The sequence below is a fragment of the Pristiophorus japonicus genome, chromosome 24 (genome assembly GCF_044704955.1).
Source record: "Pristiophorus japonicus isolate sPriJap1 chromosome 24, sPriJap1.hap1, whole genome shotgun sequence".
Lineage (NCBI taxonomy): Eukaryota > Metazoa > Chordata > Chondrichthyes > Pristiophoridae > Pristiophorus > Pristiophorus japonicus.
Window position 1 is genome coordinate 2,896,449 of NC_092000.1, and position 22,248 is coordinate 2,918,696.

General features: G+C 50.0%; 2 protein-coding genes across 9 annotated transcripts in view; both read right to left on the reverse strand.

Annotated features, from left to right (window-relative positions):
- Window positions 1-97: 97 nt before the first annotated feature.
- Window positions 98-11,295, reverse strand: fdx2 (ferredoxin 2). Of its 3 annotated transcripts, XM_070866983.1 has the most exons (6): window positions 11,195-11,295; window positions 10,067-10,099; window positions 9,859-9,910; window positions 8,014-8,120; window positions 6,228-6,315; window positions 98-703 (listed from the first exon to the last, which is right to left on the reverse strand). In XM_070866983.1, exons 1-6 carry the CDS (start codon window positions 11,283-11,285, stop codon window positions 547-549), a joined length of 528 nt encoding a protein of 175 aa, XP_070723084.1. In that variant the 5' UTR covers window positions 11,286-11,295; the 3' UTR covers window positions 98-546. The 3 variants fall into 3 exon arrangements, with proteins under 3 accessions (XP_070723084.1, XP_070723085.1, XP_070723083.1); XM_070866984.1 differs by lacking the exon at window positions 10,067-10,099; XM_070866982.1 differs by having other exon boundaries at window positions 99-703; window positions 9,859-10,099.
- Window positions 11,296-16,338: 5,043 nt separating this feature from the next.
- raver1 (ribonucleoprotein, PTB-binding 1) overlaps window positions 16,339-22,248 on the reverse strand; it is a 53,813-nt gene continuing 47,903 nt past the window's right edge. For all 6 annotated transcript variants that reach the window (XM_070867146.1, XM_070867145.1, XM_070867144.1 and 3 more), the window contains 2 exons: window positions 20,879-20,956; window positions 16,339-19,555 (listed from right to left, as the gene is read on the reverse strand). In XM_070867146.1, the coding sequence (XP_070723247.1) occupies window positions 19,409-19,555; window positions 20,879-20,956 (225 nt within the window). In that variant the 3' untranslated portion in view covers window positions 16,339-19,408. The remainder of the gene's footprint in view (window positions 19,556-20,878; window positions 20,957-22,248) is intronic.

Sequence of the window (22,248 nt, forward strand, 5' to 3'; positions counted from 1 at the left end):
GGGGGGCAGAGAGAGAGAGAGAGAGGGGGGCAGAGAGAGAGAGAGGGGGGGCAGAGAGAGAGAGGGGCAGAGAGAGAGAGAGAGAGAGGGGCAGAGAGAGAGAGAGGGGGGCAGAGAGAGAGGGGCAGAGAGAGAGAGGGGAGAGAGAGAGGGGCAGAGAGAGAGAGGGGCAGAGAGAGAGAGAGAGAGAGGGGCAGAGAGAGAGAGAGAGGGGCAGAGAGAGAGAGAGAGGGGGGGCAGAGAGAGAGAGAGAGAGAGAGAGAGACACACCACAGATATCTGCCGATTCAAAATCTCACACCATTGGCCAAAGGCGCAATGACCGGCGTGTGTGGGGGTGAGGAGTGATGAGAACAATCTTTCCCCTAAACTTTCTGTCCCCATCTTCTCTCCCACTCCAAACTGCAGATTGGCTCTCAGGTTCTTGCCCGCTCCGGTGCAGAAGTGGTGTTGCCTGTCCACTCGGCGCTGGTCCATCATGGAGCAAGGTGTGCGTTAGAAGCATTACTGGAATGATGACTGCCACAGGGCAGCGGCCCATGCCCATCAATGGGGCTTCGGCACGTGCCCATCCACATAGAAGTTCCTGGTGATTTTAGGCAGCGTGAGCTCCATGCCTTCCAGTTCCTTGGTGAGAATGATCTGACAGCCCAGCCGAGAATTGAGCTGCAGGACGGGTGCCATGTCCAACATGTCTTCCTCCCTGAGAAAACACACATCTTTATTGTACTTGGCTCTCAACTTTGCAAACTCTGGCACATATATCTATCGTTAAAATATTAAAAATGTTACTTCCTGCACATATTTGGGTCAACATACTTTCATTATGGATTCCTATGTCCACAGTTTAAATGTAAATGTCTTATGTAAACAGGTCACGTTGCAAATACACCCTCCCACCAGTGGTGGCGCTTCAGTGCCTCAGTTTTTGTCTCCCGGCTGATAAACTTCTGTGCACCAAACAACTGTGACCAGCAACCTTTATTCCAGCACTGAAGTGGAGAAGATGGGTGGAGCTTCCCCTTTTATACCTGAAAGTCCAGGTTAGGAGTGTCTCCCACAAGTTCACCACCTAGTGGTCAGTGTTCTAAAGGTGTACAACTTAGGTCAGTTTATACATGGGTTACAATGCTGGTTGAATACATGACATCACCTCCCCCCCCAAAGTCTTATTGGGATCACAGGTTAAGTCTCTCTGGTGGTTTACGCTCCCTTGTAGAGCGCCTGCGTTGGGGCTCCGGTTGTTGGGCACTGGCCTGAGTGTCTGCTGTTTGTGGTGCCTCAGGCCTGTCCGGACTGCCCACAGTGACTGGGCTCTCCTTCACTTGGTTCCGGTATTCGGTCACCTGTGGTGGAGTAAACTCTACATTGTGTTCTTCCTCTGCTTCTTCTCGCATTCCCGTCATGGTAGTCACATTGTGACCAGCGACAGCTCTCAACAATTTCTTTCATGGTGGGGTGTATAAGGTATAACCTGGTTTTGAGTGTCCTTTTCATTAGTAGCTCTGCGGGTGGAACCAGTGAGCGAGTGTGGTCGGGATCTATTGGCGAACAGGAGGCGTGATAAGTGGCTTTGTAGGGAACCCCCTGTTTGATTATCTGCACTGCTCGTTCCGCCTGGCTGTTTGAGGCCGGTTTGAATGGTGCCATTCTGACATGGTTGATATATTTCCTGCCATGAAGTCCTGGAATTCAATGCTTGTAAAGCACGGGCCATTGTCACTGACCAAGATGTCTGGTAGACCATGGGCGGCGAACATTGCCCGTAGACTTTTTACCGTGGCAGAGGATGTGCTTCAATTGAGAATGTCACACTCGATCCATTTGGAGTAGGCATCTACAACAACCAAAAACATTTTTCCCATGAAAGGACCTGCGTAGTCCACATGGATGCGTGACCATGGCTTGGTGGGCCAGGACCAGGGACTAAGGGGGGCTTCCCTGGGCTCATTGCCCAGCTGGGCACACGTGATGCACCTGCGAACACAAAGTTCCAGGTCTGCATCTATCCCTGGCCACCAAACGTGTGACCTGGCAATTGGCTTCATCATGACAATGCCTGGGTGCTCATTGTGGAGTTCTCTGATGAACATCTCTCTGCCCATCTGGGACATGACTACTCGGTTTCCCCATAGTAGACAATCGGCCTGAATCGAGAGTTCATCCTTGGGCCTGTGAAATGGTTTAAATTCCTCAGGGCATGCCCCGTACGTGGCTGCCCAGTCCCCATTCAGGACACATTTTTTGACTAAAGACAGTAGTGGGTCTCTATTTGTCCAGACTTTGATCTGACGGGCTGTCACGGGTGAGCCTTCGCTTTCGAAAGCTTCAACAGCAGCATGCTCGGTTGCCCCCTCGGTGGTGGCTAGTGGGAGCCTGCTGAGTGCATCGACGCAGTTTTCAGTGCCCGGTCTGTGCCGAATTGTATAGTTAGGAGTTTGTGATCTGTCTCCAGCTCGAAGTTCCTGCCAAACAGGCACTGGTGCATTTTTTTTACTGTATATACACATGCAAGTGCTTCCTTTTCTACCATCCTGTAGCCCCTTTCTGCCTGGGACAGACTTCTGGAGACATAAGCTATCGGCTGTAACTGACCCTTGGCATTCACATGCTGCAACACACACCCGACCCCAATAGGACGACGCATCACACGTTAAAACAAGTTTCTTACACGGGTCATATAACATTAACAGATTGTTAGAGCAAGCAATTTGTTATGCTCCATCAAAAGCCCTTTCCTGGCTGTCCCCCCAGACCCATTCGCGACCTTTGCATAGGAGCACGTGTAGCGGCTCTAACAGCGTGCTCAATTTGGGAAGAAAGTTACCAAAATAGTTCAGGAGCCCCAGGAACGAACGCAGCTCCATCATGTTACGGGGTCTGGGTGCTCTCTGGATCGCTTCCGTTTTGGACGCAGTAGGTCTGATCCTGTCTGCTGCTACCCTCATCCCCAGGAATTCTACCTCTGGAGCTAGGAAGTCGCACTTCACCTTTTTCAGTCGCAGACCTACCCGGTCCAGTCTGCGTAGCACCTCCTCCAGGTTGTGGAGGTGTTCGTCAGTATCACAACCCGTGATGAGGATGTCCTCTTGAAAAACCACCGTCCTTGGAATCGACTTGGAGACTTTCCATGTTTCATTGAAAGATCACGGCGGCCGAGCGAATCCCGAACGGACATCTGTTGTACGCGAACAACCCCTTGTGTGTCGTGATGGTGGTCAGCTTCTTCGGCTCACTCACCAGCTCCTGGGTCATGTAAGCTGAGGTCAGGTCCAATTTTGAAAAAAAGTTTGCCACCGGATAGCGTCGCAAAGAGGTCCTCCGCTCTCGGTAGCGGGTACTGGTCTTGGAGTGACACCCGATTGATGGTGGCCTTGTAATCGCCACATATCCTGACCGACCCATCCGCCTTGAGCACCGGCACAATCGGGCTCGCCCAGTCACTGAATTCGACTGGCGAGATGATGCCTTCCCTCAGCAGGCGGTCCAATTCGCATTCTATCTTTTCCCGCATCACGTACGGCACCGCTCTGGCCTTGTGGTGTACTGGCCTGGCGTCCGGGGTTTATGTGAATCACTACCTTGGCCCCCATGAAAGTGCCAATGCCGGGTTGGAATAGTGAGTCAAATTTGTCCAGGATCTGTGAGCATGATACTCGCTCCACAGAAGAAATTGCATTGACATCGCCCCATTTCCAGTTCATGACAGCAAGCCAACTCCTCCCCAGCAGTGCGGGACCGTCCCCCGGGACAATCCAGAGTGGCAACCTGTTCTCCGAAGCTTTGTGGGTCACAACTACCGTGGCGCTGCCTAGCACCGGAATGATCTCCTTTGTATATGTCCGTAGCTGTGCATCAATAATTTTGGCCTCCTGGCCTTGGACGCCCACAACTTGTCGAACTGTTTGATACTCATCAGGGACTGGCTGGCCCCCGTGTCTAGCTCCATTGATACTGGGATGCCATTGAGGAGCACTTTCATCATTATCGGTGGCGTCCTGGTATATGAACTGTATATGTGCTCCACATGAACTCGCTGAACTTCAGCTTCCAGCGATTTCCCCCAGTGTCCATTTGGCCTCGTAGGGCTTACATCGGGCCCATCCTCCTCGTACATCAACCTGGCTGCAGGCTTCCTGCACATACGCGCCAAGTGACCGATGATGTTGCAATTTCTGCAGGTATATTGCTGATACCTGCAAGCTCTGGCTGTGTGTTTGCCTCCACACCTCCAACATGAGCCATTGTTGGAAACAAAAGGTCCATTACCAGTCGATCGTCTCTGACTGTCTGTGTAACTGTCCTTAAGCGCACCATTGACAGGTGTTGATGGCCCCATTACTGGCCGCATTGTCCCTTGCGATGGCATGAATCGCCGTTCAGCTAGCCATTGTCTCTGTTGAATTCCCCCTTTGGGTTCGACTACATGCTCGGGCATGTCCGATTGCCCCTGTCTGCCTGGAGAGCTGTGTCCCGTGTTAACAATGTTGACTCCCTGTCCATTTGCTGCATTTAAACAAAGATTTTTGTCAAACATCATTCTGGCCTCTTCCTCCCCCGAGATAAATGTCTGGGCTATCAGAGTCGCCGTTTCCAGGGTCAAGTCTTTGTTCGCAATCAGTTTCCTGAAAACCCCAGTGTGCCCGATGCCCTCAATAAAAAAGTCTCGCAGTATCTCCGCTCTGCATGTATCTGGGAACTTACATAGGCTCGCCAGTCGCCGGAGGTCTGCCACGAAGTCTGGAACGCTTTGCCCTTCTCGCCGCCGGTGCGTGTAAAACCGGTGTCTCGCCATGTGCATGCTGCTCACCGGTTTAGTGTTCCCCGATCAATTTACTGAGCTCTTCAAAAGTCTTGTCTGCCGGCTTCTCTGGCGCTAGAAGGTCCTTCATCAGGGAGTACGTCCTGGATCCACAAACCGTCAGGAGATGAGCCCTGCGTTTGTCGGCCGACTCCTGTCCCAACCATTCCTTAGTGACAAAACTTTGCTGGAGTCTCTCAATAAAATCAGCCCAATCATCACCAACACACTACCTCTCATCTGTGCTTCTAGTGGCCATGCTCGCGTGGTCTAAATTCCAGTTTCACGTTGCCAATATGTCCTTACTATACAGTACAAATGCACACGAGGCCCATTCTAGAGAGAAGGTCACTCTGTGACCAGCAACCTTTATTCCAGCACTGATGTGGAGAAGATGGGTGGGGAGCTTCCCCTTTTATACCTGAAAGTCCAGGTTAGGAGTGTCTCCCACAAGTTCACCACCTAGTGGTCAGTGTTCTCACGGTGTACAACTTAGGTCAGTTTATACATGGGTTACAGTGACAGTTGAATACATGACAAAGTCTATCTGGGCAGTTGCCCAAATCACTTAGTTAAACCACTCGCTCCATTGTCCAGCAGGGAGAGAACTCCGCAGACAGGAGCATTCCATGCAAGAGTCAGTTGAACAATTTCATTAATTTTTGTTTCAGAAACAAGTTTAAAGAATTGACATCAGCTCGAGATTACAGTTTACCTGCTGCTATACTCTGTGTAAATTTATTTTTTGTAATAAATTCTGATTTGCAGTGCAACCTGTAACTATATTGTCCTAACGGGATGGTGATGTTTCATCTATGGAAACGATTAGGATTACACAATTGGGTCGCCTTACATCTTCCAATGCTAAACCCAGTGGTAAAAGGGTACAGGCAACTCTCGATTATCCGGGTCCCTCAGGGATTGGGCTATGCCGGGTAAACGATTTCTCCATTAGAGCAAGTTGACATTATAAAGTTAAAACTTCAATGAATAAATACTGTGCAATCAGCTACAAACAGTAACAAGGCAGTTAAGTATGGACATTCCCAGCATACATGCAGGTGGCCTCGAGGAGGAGACTGTCTAACTCCAGGGTTCTGGAGCGCGCTGCCTTTCCTGGCCGACAGGACTCCGATGTCAGCGGCGGCCGTGAGAGACAGCGGCTGCAGCAGCGCACACACACACGGAATTTTAAATCCCGTTGCATCCCGTGTGCGGATAATCGAGAGTTGCCTGTATATTGTTAGCGCCCGGAGACTTACTCTCATCCACCGCATGCTTTACACTGAAAATTTTGGATCATAGAACACAGGTTAGCGTTTGGAAACTATAACCTGGCAGAACATGAATTAGGAAGTTTGGAGAGGGCCTGAATTGTCCCGTACGATGCAGGTGCAGATACTGGATACGGGAACATATCGCTTACCTTTCAACCGCTTCAGGAAGTTTATCGAAATGCTCTTCATTCACATACACATGGCAGGTGGAGCAGGCCAATGAAGCTTCACAGGCCCCTTCACAGGAAAGGAAAGAGTTATTTACACATACTGGCCACAGCTTCTTTCTCATTTTCTCTCCGTAAGACAACATCTCTCGCTGGGACACAAGTGGGCCGGTGGAGGAGCTGGGGGAGGTGCAGCTCTCTGGTGCCGTGCTCAAGTCTCCTTTCTTTGCACACGAGCCCAGATTGTTGCAATCAACCATGGGTGAAGTCACAACCGAACCGGACCCTGCCCTCTCCCAAAATCTACACACACACACACGGCGCTCACTGCCTGGAAGTGTGGTAGAGGCAGAAACCCTCACCACATTTAAAAGGTCTTGGGATTGGCACTTGAAGTGCCGTAAGCTGCAGGGTAACGGACCTAGAGCTGGTAAGTGGATAACCTCTTGTTGGCTGGCGCAGATACGATGGTAAGTACTGCAGGGAATCAAAAATGGACAGGGTGATCTGGACTAGTTTCAATCACCTGGATGGGTCGGAGAGGAATTTCCCCAGATTTTTTCTCCCTAAATGGGCCTGGGTTTTTCTCTTTTTTTGCCTCTCCCAGGAGATCACATGGCTCTGGTTGGGGTGGAGTGTCGAATGTTTCAGTGCAAGGGTTGTCGCAGTGGTGTGGGGCGGACTGGGTGCTCTTTACCTGTCCGCCATTGTTCATAGGTTTATATGTAACCTTCAGGGCTGCTGACCGAGGGCCGTGTGGCTCTTTGTCGGCCGGCGCGGACACGATGGGCCGAAATGGCCTCCTTCTGCGCTGTAAATGTCAATGTTTCTATCAAAAAGTAATTTGATGCATGTGAAATGCTTTCAGACTTTTGAGAGAAATGGTCAGTCATCTTATAAATGCACACATTTTTTAAAAAGTATTGCATGAAGTAAAAGTCTTAAATATCAACATTAGCTTTTCACAGACGATAAGTTGCAGCTCAGTGGGCAGCACTTTGGTCTGCATCAAAGGATCGCAGGTTCGAATCCCGCTCCAGCCCAGAATCCACGCTGACACTCCCAGTGCAGTGCTGAGGGAGCGTCGCACTGTCGGAGGGGCAGTACTGAGGGAGCGCCGCACTGTCGGAGGGGCAGTGCTGAGGGAGCGCTGCACTGTCGGAGGGGCAGTACTGAGGGAGCGCTGCACTGTCGGAGGGGCAGTACTGAGGGAGCGCTGCACTGTCGGAGGGGCAGCGCTGAGGGAGCGCCGCACTGTCGGAGGGGCAGCGCTGAGGGAGCGCCGCACTGTCGGAGGGGCAGCGCTGAGGGAGCGCCGCACTGTCGGAGGGGCAGCGCTGAGGGAGCGCCGCACTGTCGGAGGGGCAGCACTGAGGGAGCGCCGCACTGTCGGAGGGGCAGTACTGAGGGAGCGCCGCACTGTCGGAGGGGCAGCACTGAGGGAGCGCCGCACTGTCGGAGGGGCAGTACTGAAGGAGCGCCGCACTGTCGGAGGGGCAGCACTGAGGGAGCGCCGCACTGTCGGAGGGGCAGTACTGAGGGAGCGCCGCACTGTCGGAGGGGCCATCCTTCAGGTGAGACGTTAAACTGAGGCTCTGTCTGCTCTCTCAGGTAAGATCCCAGGGTACTATTTCGAAGACGTGCAGGGGAGTTCTCCCCGGTATCCTGGCCAATATTTATCCCTCGACCAACATCACCAAGTGAGACCGTGCTCTTTATGAAGGTGCACAGGTGAAGAATTGAAAGGTTCCACTCCATCTGTACTCACCCTCCAGATCAATGCCGTTTTCATGCGCCAAGTACAATACATTGTCTCCCACCTTCCCCTTCACAGGAATCTTGCGTCCTGATCGGTCGATAAAGGTTACATTGACTCTATACAAGGAAAAACATTGATTATAACACCATTATTTATTGCTGATTAAAGTTGTAAATCAAAAGAGATTTTTTTTGCGTTTATTGAAAGTTGTGTGTAAAAATTCACGATTTATTTCCCGTCTGTTTACTCCTAAAAAGGTATAAATTTCTGAAGTGGGGCGTGGTTCTGGTCTCGCTCTCGGTACCTGAGCCGAGTGCCTATGATTCATGCAGCATGCCTGATGGCAGCATTTGCTGTTATAATTTGATCTCACTTCAGATACTTTATCTCAAGTCACTTCGACCGGCAAGCCCCTACGGCGTGAACTCTCAGAGCCTTATACACAAATATCGGGGATATCGTGCCCCGGGTGGTATCTGCACTGGAAACAGGACAAGATTGCTCATTACTCTCCAGTTGTGTCCACTGACAGCCAATACAACACTGACAGGACATAAGGAGTGAGTGGGAGGGCAGGGGAACGCAAGGCACATATCACAGCATGAGTCAGCACGCTCAGCAGAGGAGAAAAAATTGAGGAAGGGGCAAGAAACTGAAATTAATGAGAGAAACAAAGAACATAAACAATAGGAGCAGGAATTGGCCATTCGGCCCCTCGAGCCTGCACCGCCATTCATTGAGCTGATCATTGACCTCAACTCCACTTTCCCACCCGATCCCCATATCCCTCGATTCCCCGAGAGTCCAAAAATCTGTCAATGTTAGTCTCAGAAACATAGAAAATAGGTGCAGGAGTAGGCCATTCGGCCCTTCGAGCCTGCACCACCATTCAATAAGATCATGGCTGATCATTCTCTCAGTACGCCTTTCCTGCTTTCTCTCCATACCCCTTGATCCCTTTAGCCGTAAGGGCCACATCTAACTCCCTCTTGAATATATCCAGTGAACTGGCCTCAACAACTCTCTGTGGTAGAGAATTCCACAGGTTCACAATTCTCTGAGTGAAGAAGTTTCTCCTCATCTCGGTCCTAAATGGCTTACCCCTTATCCTTAGACTGTGACCCCTGGTTCTGGGCTTCCCCAACATCGGGAACATTCTTCCTGCATCTAACCTGTCCAGTCCCGTCAGAATTTTATATGTTTCTATGAGATCCCCTCTCATTCTTCTAAACTCCAGTGAATATAAGCCCAGTCGATCCAGTCTCTCCTCATATGTCAGTCCTGCCATCCCGGGAATCAGTCTGGTGAACCTTGGCTGCACTCACTCAATAGCAAGAATGTCCTTTCTCAGATTAGGAGACCAAAACTGAACACAATATTCCAGGTGTGGCCTCACCAAGGCCCTGTATAACTGCAGTAAGACCTCCCTGCTCCTATACTCAAATCCTCTAGCTATGAAGCCAACATACCATTTGCCTTCTTCACCATCTGCTGTACCTGCTTGCCAACCTTCAATGACCGATGAACCATGACACCCAGGTCTCGTTGCACCTCCCCTTTTCCTAATCTGCTGCCATTCAGATAATATTCTGTCTTCATGTTTTTGCCGCCAAAGTGGATAACCTCACATTTATCCACATTATACTGCATCTGCCCACTCACCTAACCTGTCCAAGTCACCCTTTGAGGTAGAGAATTCCAAAGATTCACCACCTTCTGAGTGAAGCAATTCCTCCTCATCCCAGTCCTGAATGGCCGCCCCCATATCCTGAGACTGTGACCCCTGCTTCTAGACTCCCCAGCTCTATCTACTGATCAACCTACAACCTTCTAAGCTCGGCTGTTTGTACTTACACATCCGTCAAACTCTCGGGTTTCTGGCTCGAGTCCTCACACTGACGGACATCTGGAAACAAACACAGGTGGTCACCACTTTCAGCGGGGGACTGCCCGATGTCACGCTGAGGCCGGCTGTCTGTCAGTTCCCCAGTGACCCTCGCATCAAGTGAAGCAAGCCGCACGAGAAGTTGGGTGGAGTTTAACAAGTGAATAAAACTCTTGCCTGATCTTGCTGCTTGTGCGCCCTGTGTAACTACTGGAAACAAGGAAACATATTTCAAGTTGTCATTTCGCCAGATTACACATGGAGCCGCGCTGGAGACCGGCCGGGGTCAGGGGTCGGGGGTCAGGGACTGGCACAGAAAGGGTGGACAGGGAGCAGCAGCGGCCATTCATCACCCGAGTCATGATACCAAGTGTCAGTGGGCGGCTGAATCGTGGGGAGGAACCCGTCCCCTCCCCTGGGGTCACATCCCTCCCTCTCCCCCTGGGGTCACATCCCCACCCGGGGTCACATCCCCCGGGGTCACTCCCTCCCCTCCCCATCCTCCCCCCTGGGGGTCACATCCCCCCTCCCCCACCCAGGGTCACTCCCCCCCGGGTCACACCCCCACCCAGGGTCACTCCCCCCCGAGGTCACTCTCTCTCCCCCGGGGTCACATCCCCCCCTCTCCCCCCAGGGTCACTCCCTCCCCTCCCCCCACCCAGGGTCACTCCCCCCCGGGGTCACTCTCTCTCCCCCGGGGTCACATCCCCCCCTCTCCCCCCGGGGTCACTCCCTCCCCTCCCCATCCTCCCCCCCTGGGGGTCACATCCCCCCTCCCCCACCCGGGGTCACATCCCCCCCTCCCCCACCCGGGGTCACTCCCCCCCAGGTCACACCCCCACCCAGGGTCACTCTCTCCCCTCCCCCGAGGTCACATCCCCCCCCCTCCCCCACGCCCGGGATCACACCCCAGGAGGGGTCACTCTCTCCCCTCCCCCGGGGTCACAACCCCCCCTCTCCCCCCAGGGTCACTCCCTCCCCTCCCCTCCCCTCCCCCTCCCCCCTGGGGGTCACATCCCCCACCCGGGGTCACTCCCCCCCAGGTCACACCCCCACCCAGGGTCACTCTCTCCCTCCCCCGGGGTCACATCACCCCCCTCCCCCACGCCCGGGATCACACCCCCAGGAGGGGTCACTCTCTCCCCTCCCCCGGGGGTCACACCCCCAGGAGGGGTCACTCTCTCCCCTCCCCCGGGGTCACTCCCCCCCGGGGTCACTCTCTCCCCTCCCCCGGGGGTCACACCCCCAGGAGGGGTCACTCTCTCCCCTCCCCCGGGGGTCACACTCCCAGGAGGGGTCACTCACGGGGGACGGAGGCCGCCCCCGGGCCTCGGGCCCGCCTGCGCGGCCGGGCCGCCCTCAGAGCGAAGCTGCAACAGCGCCGGGCGGCCGCCATGACAGTGCGGTCAGCTGACCCTGTGACGTCGACGCCCACCTCTTAAAGGGGAAGTTGGCAATCCACATTAAAGGGGAAGGATGTTCTGGGTTCCTGGGATTTAAAGACGCCACATTATATTTTCCAGCCTCAAAGCCAAACAGTTGGGCCATTCCCAAACTCCTCACGTGTTGAAAAGTGATTTTTTTTCAGCATTCCCAACTTCTGGCATAAAACGGAGAGTCGGAAATAAATGTTAAAACTTGGCTCAGGAAATGACCTTGTCTCGGAAAACCCCCAACTCGCTCCATCTGACGTTCTGACACCTTCTCCAATGTTGGTTGCTGCAGTAACCACGCGTCCACACGGGAACAGCAGGCCGCTCCTCCCCTCGAGACTGCTCCGCCATTCTTTCTTAAAATTGGTTCCTGGGATGTGGGCGTCGTTGGCCGGGCCGGCACTTATTGCCCATCCCTAATTGCCCCTTGAGAAGGTGGTGGTGAGCCGCCTTCTTGAACCGCTGCAGTCCGTGTGGTGAAGGTGCTCCCACAGTGCTGTTAGGGAGGGAGTTCCAGGATTGTGACCCAGCGACGGTGAAGGAACGGCCGATATATTTCCAAGTCAGGCTGGTGTGTAATTCCAATTAGATCATGACCCGTCTGCACCTTAACTCCAATTTTCCACCTTTGATCACTTATCTAATATAAATCTATCAATCCCAGTTTTGAAAGCTCCAATTTTCCCTCGTCATCCACAGTCTTGAGGGAGAGAGTTCCAGATTTCCACTACCCTGTGTATGAAAATGTGCTTCCTGTTTTAATTCCTGAAAGGCCTAACTCTAATTTTGTGTTCCTTGCTCTATGATTTCCCCATACCAGAGAAATATTTCTCTCTGTATCTACTCTATTGCATCACTTACATCACTTTAAACACCTCGATCAGATCATCCTTCAACCGTCTAACCAATGAGAAAAAGTTTTTGCAGACTAACTGCTGGCAAGTCTTGTTCAAAACTTGTACTTTGTACTTACAAAAGACAGCTGACTATAGTATGTTGAAAGAGGGGAAAAATCAAGTCCATTTACGGTCATTCCGCCCAGCGACAGACCTTGGAATGGAAATATAAAAGCCAGACTCATGGTGATTATTCAGATCACAAGCTGCTTAAAGAAATTGAAGAAAAATTAACCCTTCATCTCCCAAAACAGATGGACTGATCATTCTGTGTTGTGCACCCATGTGAGGGTGTCAATATTTGCACAGGGTGTCTGGGAGTGTATCAATATTTGCACAGAAACCCTGGGAGTGTGTCAATATTTGCACAGGGTCTCTGGGAGTGTGTTAATATTTGCACAGGGTCTCTGGAGTGTGTCAATATTTGCACAGAAATCCTGGGAGTGTGTCAATATTTACACAGAAACCATGGGAGTGTGTCAATATTTGCACAGGGACCCTGGGAGTGTATCAATATTTGCACAGGGACCCTGGGAGTGTATCAATATTTGCACAGGGTTTCTGGGAGTGGGATAATATTGAATAGAGACCCTGGGAGTGTGTCAATATTTGCACAGGGTCTCTGGGAGTGGGATAATATTGCACAGGGATCCTGGGAGTGTGTTAATATTTGCACAGGGACCCTGGAAGTGTTCAATATTTGCACAGGGATCCTGGGAGTGTGTCAATATTTGCACAGGGACCCTGGGAGTGTTCAATATTTGCACAGGGATCCTGGGAGTGTTCAATATTTGCACAGGGACCCTGGGAGTGTGTCAATATTTGCACAGGGTCTCTGGGAGTGGGATAATATTGCACAGGGTCTCTGGGAGTGTGTCAATGTTTGCACAGAAACCCTTTGCACAGGGTCGCTGGGAGTGTGTCAATATTTGTACAGGGACCCTCGGAGTGGGATAATATTAAACAGGGACCCTGGGAGTGTGTCAATATTTGCACAGGGACCCTGGGAGTGTGTCAATATTTGCACAAGGTCTCTGGGAGCGTGTCAATATTTGCACAGGGACCCTGGGAGTGTGTCAATATTTGCAGAGACCCTGCACTGAAAAGTTTGAAAAGTCTATTGCTTGAGATTACCAAAACTGCACACAGGTTTGAGTTGTGTATGTTTATATTTTTAGAATGTTCCCTCTTGGATTTCCGCTGTCTTTTTGCAGCACTCACCTTCCCTGTCCAAGGGTACGAGCCCGAACCTGCTCCCAGGCCCCTCGACAACAAGCTGAAGGCCCTTATATGCAACAGGAATGTGCTTGATGATAGAAACGTGAGCCTTACTCAATTGGCTGCGTTCACTGGAAACAGCTGGATATTCAGGCAACCAAAAGCATTGGAGATGGATGGAAGTGTGGGTTTGTGATTTGCCACGGGGCCCCGGCCTTCAATCCAGTAAATGGGAGAAGTTAACCCCATGGGGACTGGACCGGAGATAGAGAGCAATTTTTCTATTTACTGGGAAGTGAAAGAGCTTGGCCGTCTCTCATTCTTCAGGTACCTCACTGTGCAGGAGTCCATGGATATGAACCAGTGCTTTACTGTAAGATATTGGCATCCACCTGCACCAAAACATCGCCACACTCTGCCATCCTTGTATTGTAAAACGTTACATTCACAGAGGCTGCACCGTGAGACAATGGACATCAGGCAAATTGGATTTTACCCAACAGTCAAATCAGGAGCACAATAGCATATCTGTAGAGCACAGCCCTGCAGCATATTGCCTGAAGTGACCCATCCTCCACACACACACGCCGAGACAGCAGGCATTGGTACATTGCTGAGTCAAGCACAGTCTCACTTGCAAGCCAACAGGTGCACTCCCCAGCAGAGATGTAACTGGAGCAGACTCGTCCTGTTTCATTAATTTACTCCCTTGCACATCTGAGGGTGTTCACATCTTCATCGGAGATGAAGTTCTCTGGCTGTCACGCAACTGGCCATTATTCACAAGGATCTGGGGAATGAGCATGGGGCAAGTGATTAACCCCCCGAGAAAGGTCAGCTAAGCTCCATTCAGCTTGACCCGCTTGATAACACAAGGTTGGTATTATTGCCCATGGGCAGTTGATGGCAAAAGTCTTGTTTCTTTTTGCATTATACACAAGATGGCGAGGGAGTATAATATCAGAAAGTGCGAGGTATGCATTTTGGCAGAAAAAAAATCAAAGAGCACGTTATTATTTAAATGGAGAAAGATTGCAAAGTGCTGCAGTACAGCGGGACCTGGGGGTACTTGTGCATGAAACACAAAAGGATAGTATGCAGGTACAGCAAGTGATCAGGAAGGTCAATGGAATCTTGGCCTTTATTGCAAAGGGGATGGAGTATAAATCAGGGAAGTCTTGCGACAGTTATATAAGGTATTGGTGAGGCCACACCTGGAATACTGCGTGCAGTTTTGGTTTCCATATTTACAAAAGGATATATTTGCTTTGGAGGCAGTTCAGAGAAGGTTCACTAGGTTGATTCCGGAGATGACTTATGAGGAAAGGTTGAGGAGGTTGGGCCTCGACTCATTGGAATTCAGAAGAATGAGAGGTGATCTTATTTAAATGTATAAGATTATGAGGGAGCTTGACAAGGTGGATGCAGAGAGGATGTTTCTACTGATGGGGGACACTAGAACTAGGGGGCACGATCTTAGAATAAGGGGCCGCCCATTTAAAATTGAGTTGAGGAGAAATTTCTTCTCTGAAGGTTGTAAATCTGTGGAATTCGCTGCCTCAGAGCTGTGGAAGCTGGGACATTGAATAAATTTAAGACAGAAATAGACAGTTTCTTAAACGATAAAGGGGATAAGTGTTTATGGGGAGCGGGCAGGGGGGTGGAGCTGAGTCCATGATCAGATCAGCCATGATCTTATTGAATGGCGGAGCAGGCTCGAGGGGCTGTATAGCACTCCCGCTCCTATTTCTTATGAACTGGGAGTGACTAGAGAAATTCACCTAGTGGCCAGAACCCACAACTGCATTGTGATTGTTGACATGTCAAAATTGAATGGGGGAAAAGTTAAAGGAAATAAACAAATGGGAAAAGTTGCAGGCAATGCATTAAGAGGAAAAAAAAACTCGTGCACTAGAAACAAAAAGCCGATGCAAGATCTTAAACATTTACCCTTCCATGTGCAAGATCAGCTCTTGGGGAGAGCAAGTTGCTCACAAAAGACTTCTGAAGACAGTATTGCATCAATTCAATGTTCTCTCTTTCACACCTGAAAGCTCAGACTGCTGCTTCCAGTATCAGTCTGTCCAGGTATCTCAGGATGTCACCAAGGTGGGAAGATATCTGCATTCATTGACTTATGCTGATATTATTTCTGACATGTGTGTGAATGTGTTTCTGCAACAGCACTGTTTTCATTTAGGTAGTGAACACGCTTCACAAGTTCACTGAAAAACTCGAGAACCACAATCTTAGCAGACAATCCGGCCGCAGTCATTTGCTTCACATTCGTGCGCTCAGCAGTACCAGTGAGGTACTGGAACCGGGGGCAGTCCCAACTCGATGTAGCCCGGTTCCACACCTGGTGGTAATGCTTACCAACTGAGCTATCGGGGTCAGAACAGCACTTCAACTTGATGCAAAGCTAGGAACAGATGCATCAGATTAAGAAACAGAGAGCTTCATGTCTTGTGCGCTCAGAAATCTATACACAATGATGAGGATTATGGCCGGGATCGCCAGCATTTTCTGTTTTTAGTTCAGATTCCAGCATCCGCAGTATTTTGCTTTTGATTTAGTGTTTAATTCACTGCCACTTCTCTTCTAGGAATGCCCACCTTGAAGTTCTGCTCTTCCCTCAGACGGGGTTTCCCTTCCTCTCTTTTACCTCCTTAAACTGTTAATTTTGAACTTTCGCCACTTCTGACGAAGGGTCAGCAACGTGAAACTCTCCACAGAAGCTGCCTGACCCGCGGAGATTTCCAGCACTTTGGTTTTATTTCAGATTCCAACATCCGCAGTATTTAGCTTTTGTTACAACAACGAGAATCTACTTCAAAAGGAGGATATTGGCAGTGATGAGGCAGATTTTTTTTTAAAGTTTAAAGAAAACAAGCAACAGGACTAAGAGCAATTTCTAACTTTATTAGAGATGTAAAGTGTACTCTCCAAACATGAAATTGCATTAGGTTCCTACTCAATTACACAGCTGAACTTTTATGTCCAATGTTTAAGACACCTCCGTCCATTGGTGCCTTTTATGCTACCTTCCACATCCCACAAGCACCAGGTCTCTGGTGCACTGGAACCAGCGATAAAGCAAGCCAGCCGTGGGGGTGACTGGCCCATCACCTGCCGCCCTCCCCTCCCCCCTCCCCCCCGCAGTACGTGGGGGAATTTGGCTGTTGTGGCAGAGGGTAGCAGGGAAACATACAAGCCCCTCCTCCACCTGCTCAAGGCCAAGGGGGCAAATGGCCCACGTCTGTTGCTATGATGACACAGCCAAAGCCGCGGACTTGTTGCGGGAGATGTCAGAGGAAGGTGGCCATTTGGTCACATCTATTTCAGACGCAAGATTTATTCCGGCTTGTAAGTCAGCGGCAGGAGACTGTGTGTTAAATGAAACAGTTTAATTGCAGATACCGTCTCCAGTTTGATCCCTTCTCCCCAAGGTGCTCCGTGGTCATCCATTACAAGCGGATTTAGACAGCTTGTGTCAGCAGAGCCCTCCTGTATAATGGAGCATTGCAGCCAAGCCCAGTCCTTGCACATATTCCAGCATGGGTCACCGGATAGCAATTTGAAGCAGGAATTGATGCAATGTACCCGCTCCATTTGCTTGCTAGCTGGAGGCCAACTGACTGAACCATCATGTTCAACATGGCTCAAAGTTGATACACCCAGTTAGAGGCACTGAGCAGGGCAAGCACACAGACCAGGAAGGTCAGAGGTGGGATCCCCAGTCTCCACTTAGCTGGGCTGCGACAATTGACCATCATTAAGGGGGAGAAGTTAGGGCTGGTGCTCTTCGTGTATCTAGTTAATCATCCTGGAAAGTGAGCAACAGGCGAGGGTAGGATCCAACTTGGGCAGTGATCTTCCCCCAGTAACCCATCAACACTCACTAACCATGCACACACCAACAGGCATTTTCACCATTGTGGAGAATCGCTGATGCCGATGAAACCACACGCCGGCAAGGGTTCGACGCCGATCGGGAAGGGAGAGAATTCAGTGTTAGAATGGAGCCTGGATTTTGGTTGCTGTCCAGTTCGCCAGATTCTGGATCGCTTGCCAGCCATACTGGCCCAGATTTTTACCTGCAATATGATCAGACTCGAGTCAAAGCACTAAGTAATGTGTTAAAGGGCCGGGAACTACACAAACAAGACTGATTCGGTGCATATGACCTCTTTATTTCCTCACGCTGGGTGCTTGCTTTTCTTACAAGCAGTTTGTTTTTGCACAGATTGGAATTGTTATTGGCCCGTTTGTGTTGCTTTACACTTCTGCGCCCATCCCTATCCCCTCACCAGGCAACCCAGCCCCGCCGAGTCTCCACCAATAGTGACTGGCTGGGGCAGGGGGAAGAAAGAGTTAAGAAAGGTTCCCAGAGTAGTCGTGAACCTCTATTTAATGTAATTTCTCCCCATCCTCTTCCCCTTAATCTTACACAAGAGCAGGAAAGCAGCGGGCATTTAAAAGGTGGCTTACTTTGAAACCCCCAACATATAAATTGGACAAATACTCCAGTGAAACTTATTCGGTTTCAACTTGGGTCTCACATCCAGGAATTCCAAGGACGAGAGATGCGGTGAAAATGGAGAAATTCCATCGTCAGCTTTAAGTATTGAGACAAAACCGAGATATTTACCACACAACACAAGTGGCGCAGGTGGTGAATGTACTGTAAGGCAACGGAGAGAGACCCGCTACTTCCTGCAGCTTTAACCTGCACACTGAATCTAACAGGCGCCGGTGTCTGCAATAACTGCAACCGCTCGTTACATTTACATTTGTTTTTTTTTTTACCGCTAGAGTCCCACACTCGCTGGTTTAAGGTTCTCTGCCCCAAGACTAGTGGAAAGTTGCCCAGCATTAAAAAGGACCACAGGTTAACAGACATCAGGAATTCAACGTCTGAAGTTTTTGCGGAACAAAGATAAGTAGAAACAAACACTAGTGTACACACACGCCAAATGAAACAGGAAGGACAGAATTAGTTTCCCCACGTACACTGAATTAAAAAAAAAAGGGACCAGCATGTAACTCCTTTCCTGCAAATAATTCCCTAAAAATTACAGATTTGAAAAAAAAAGGGGGCATTTCTAAATTAAAGCCAAAAGTAGATTCACAGAATGAAATGAAAAATTAAGGATAAACACTAAAATATAAAGCTACAGATGTTCGGGGTATGCACAGGGACAGAAAATCAAACCACCCGGTGTCATGATGAACCTTAAAAGCCAAGGACATGGTGCAGGCCAATTAAAAGGGGAGATAAGTCGCTAAAGTAATCCCCACCCCCTGGGAAATGCTCGGATAAATTGCATAGAAGCAGAGCAAATCACGAGAGAAAACGACACCTTACAGTTCCGGGCTTTGAAGTAAAATACTTGCTTAAAATGTTGACGTATTAAGTGCGTATTTTGCTGCAGCACCACACACACAAAGGCACCATTTTTGGCTTGGTCAGACTAAGGGCCAACGAGATTGGTTTGTTAACGGGTATTACTATAGGGCGGGGACAATTTTTCCAGCCAATTTCAGGTATTTTTAAACTCGCAATGGAGAAAGTGTAAAATAAACGCTGTACTTGAGGGCAGGTGTAGCTGGAGACTGAATACTTTGATCGGGCGAAGCTGAACTCCGAGCTCTGCCAATGACAATGAGGTAGGTGAGAGAAAGCAATTTTCACCTCACCGCTCACTCCCTCCCCCAACGACAGTTTGTCCAAATTTGGCCATTGCGTATTGACATTCACGGGTGCCACAGGGCAGGTTTCACAGTCAGTTCGACAACATCCATCCTTATGCATACCCACAATTCACAGATACAAGTCTCCCCTTCCCCCAAAACATAAAAAAAAAAATAGGAAGGATTTTTTGACAGAGATTAAAAACATCTGTACAAGATTTACACCCTTAAGCGAGAAAATAACCACATCGTTCTAGGTGGCAACTCCAGGTCCCCAGCTAAAATATCCTCTTCCTCTTCAGGTAAGAGTCAGCGTAGTGGCCGCCCAGGCCTTGCGAGTGTTGGCCGATGTAGCCTCCCTCTGGGCTTGGCTCGGGTGATGGGATCAGGTGAGAAGCGCCCCGCTTGTGACCAATCAGTGGAGTCTGGAACAGAGAGAATTAAAGTCAGCTAGAGTCCAACGTTCAACCACTCCGTCCCACACTCAGCCGAACTTTCAAACCCCACCACATGCTTCAACAGGACAGCATTAAAGGAAGGGGCACTGGAGCTGCATTGGGGGTTCAGTATTTGCAAGAGACAATATTGGATCCAAGGAATCGAAATTGCAAATATAACCCACTGCTGTAGTAATGATCTATTGCTACCTTGTTTTAGAAACACACTGGTCCCCGACAGACCTGATAAATGTATTGTGGTTTTACACCAGAGACTTGTACCCTTGCGTTCAGCGCTCTCTGTGGGCGAGCCAGTGTTGCTGGCAAGACTGACCAATATCTCGGTCATTTGTAGTGGGCCCCGAAAGCCTTCAACACGATGAGCTTCCTGGTTAATCAACAAGCTGTCGCGTGATCTTCCCGCATTCTCACCAGAGCCGAGACCAGTTAACTAAGCAGAGACTAATCTGGTCTGTATGACTGACATTAAGTGGCACATTTATCATTGAGAATCAAATATCAGCCGTGGTTCAGTGCCCGAGTCAGAAGGTTGTGCACAAAAATCTAGACCGACACTCCGGGGCGGTGCTGAGGGAGCGGCGCACCGTGGGAGGCCACCTTTCGCACGAGACATTAAACCGAGGCCTCACCTGCCCTCTCGGGAGTCCTGGATAATATTTATCCCTCAAGCAACATAAAATACAGATTATTGGGATTGGCGACCATGTTTTCCTACATTGCAACAGTGACTACACTTCAAAAATATTTCATGGTTTGTAAAGCAGTTAGTGACGTCCCGAGGTTGTGAAGTGTGCTGTTTAAACGCTTTCCCATTCCAAAGAGCAAGATAATTTTCTGCCTCTTCATGAAGTTCACAGCACCCGTGGCCAAATTGAGGATTGGTAACCTCCTGCCTCGGAGAGTCCTGATGCAATCACCCCAGGTACAGTGTGGAGTCCTGGTGACTTTCCCACCTGTGGAGACTTGCTGGGTTACACTGCCATCCCACGAGGACATGGCTGCGATTGGCAGCACTACCCGCAAATGGCTCTTCCCAAAACCTATCGAGTGGCCGAGTTTAAATCCTACTTCAAATGAACCTGGGTTCCAAGGGAACCACAATCTGGGCAGTAAGCCAAACGCCAAGAAACTCAAATCACTGGCTATCCTACACCAGACAATGCCCCACTAATCCGTATCGCCAGGGGAGCACACATTGTGGGAACGATGCACTATTCACACCTTCACAGGCACAAAGCAAACACGCAACATAGACAGAAATTAAGAGAGAGTCAGAGAGCGAGCAGTTACCTTCAGCAGGCAGCCTGGTGGCGAGTTGGAGGGCCGAGCACCCAGGAGTCCTGCCCCAGAGCTCAGCAGGGGATTGATCTGAAACAGACCAGACGGGAGTCACATCTCCAGCTCACTCAACATCACATTCACTTCATTCCGCGACAGCAGAGATGTACACAGGATGCTAAACACCGAATCATCGGCCGCATTCCTTTATTACAAGGGCATCCAAACCCTCGTCCCCCAACTCCACACATCCCGCCCACAGACCTTCACCCAATCGGCAGCCAACCACCTGAAGGCAAATGCAGAGACAGATTCCCACAGGAGGAAGGCAAGTGGACTGATTAGTGTGAGAAAATTCACAGGTCAAGCCACGATACACAGAAAAGTCTCTGCAGGGCCCATGCCCCCTCCCACCCCACCCCCGCAGGCATTTATTGGTGTATTACACAAGAAACAGAAAAAGCGTAATTTCCGTTTGTTAAATGGTGCGAGTCAGCTCAGTTGTTCGCACTCTCCCGGGTCGGAGATTTGTGTCTTCAAGGCAGACTCCAGTGCAGTACCGAGGGAGTGCTGCACTGTCCTTTAGGGAAGTTAAACATCGGAATCAGGAGCATGAGTCGGCCATTCGGCCCCTCAAGCCTGCTCTGCCATTCAAGATCATGGCTGATCTTCGACCTCAACTCCATTTTCCTGCGCTGTCCCCATATCCCTCGATTCCCTTAATATCCAAAAATCTATCGATCTCTGTCTTGAATATACTCAAAGACTGAGCCTCCACAACCCTCTGGGGCAGAGAATTCCAAAGATTCACCACCCTCTGAGTGAAAAAAATTCTCCTCATCTCAGTCCTAAATGGCCGACCCCTTATCCTGAGACTGTGACCCCTGGTTCTAGACTCCCCAGTCCAGGGGAAACATCCTCCCTGCATCTACCCTGTCAATCCCTGTAAGAATGTTGTATGTTTCAATAAGATCACCTCTCATTCTTCTAAACTCTAGAGACATAGGACAATCCCCCCATCCCAGGAATCAGACTGGTGAATCTTTGTTGCACTCCCTCTATGGCATCCTGAGGTAAGGAAATCAGAACTGGACACAAAACTCCAGGTGCGGTCTCCCCAGGGCGCTATATAATGGCAGTAAGGCCCACTGCACCTCCTCAGGTGTGGACAATCATTGGTTACAGAGGAACAGGACCTCGTGGTGTCCTGATAAACATTCCTCCCTCAACAGCATCAGACACAGATAAACTGGTCATTCATCGCACTGCTAGTGGGATTGCGCATTGCACAAAACTGCTGACCACATTCACCTGAGTCATTGCACCACAAAGTAATTCATTGTATGTGAAGCTCTGGGAGAGGATTGTTACAGCACCACAGA

Excerpts from the sequence above, each read along its gene's own strand:
- fdx2 (XM_070866982.1), bottom strand. The coding sequence starts at position 11,285 with ATGGCGGCCGCCCGGCGCTGTTGCAGCTTCGCTCTGAGGGCGGCCCGG. Across the intron at positions 10,100-11,194 it reads GGGGGCGGCCTCCGTCCCCC|TAGTTACACAGGGCGCACAA; the intron begins GTGAGTGACCCC and ends CCTTGTTTCCAG. Across the intron at positions 704-6,227 it reads CTTCCTGAAGCGGTTGAAAG|GGAGGAAGACATGTTGGACA; the intron begins GTAAGCGATATG and ends GTGTTTTCTCAG.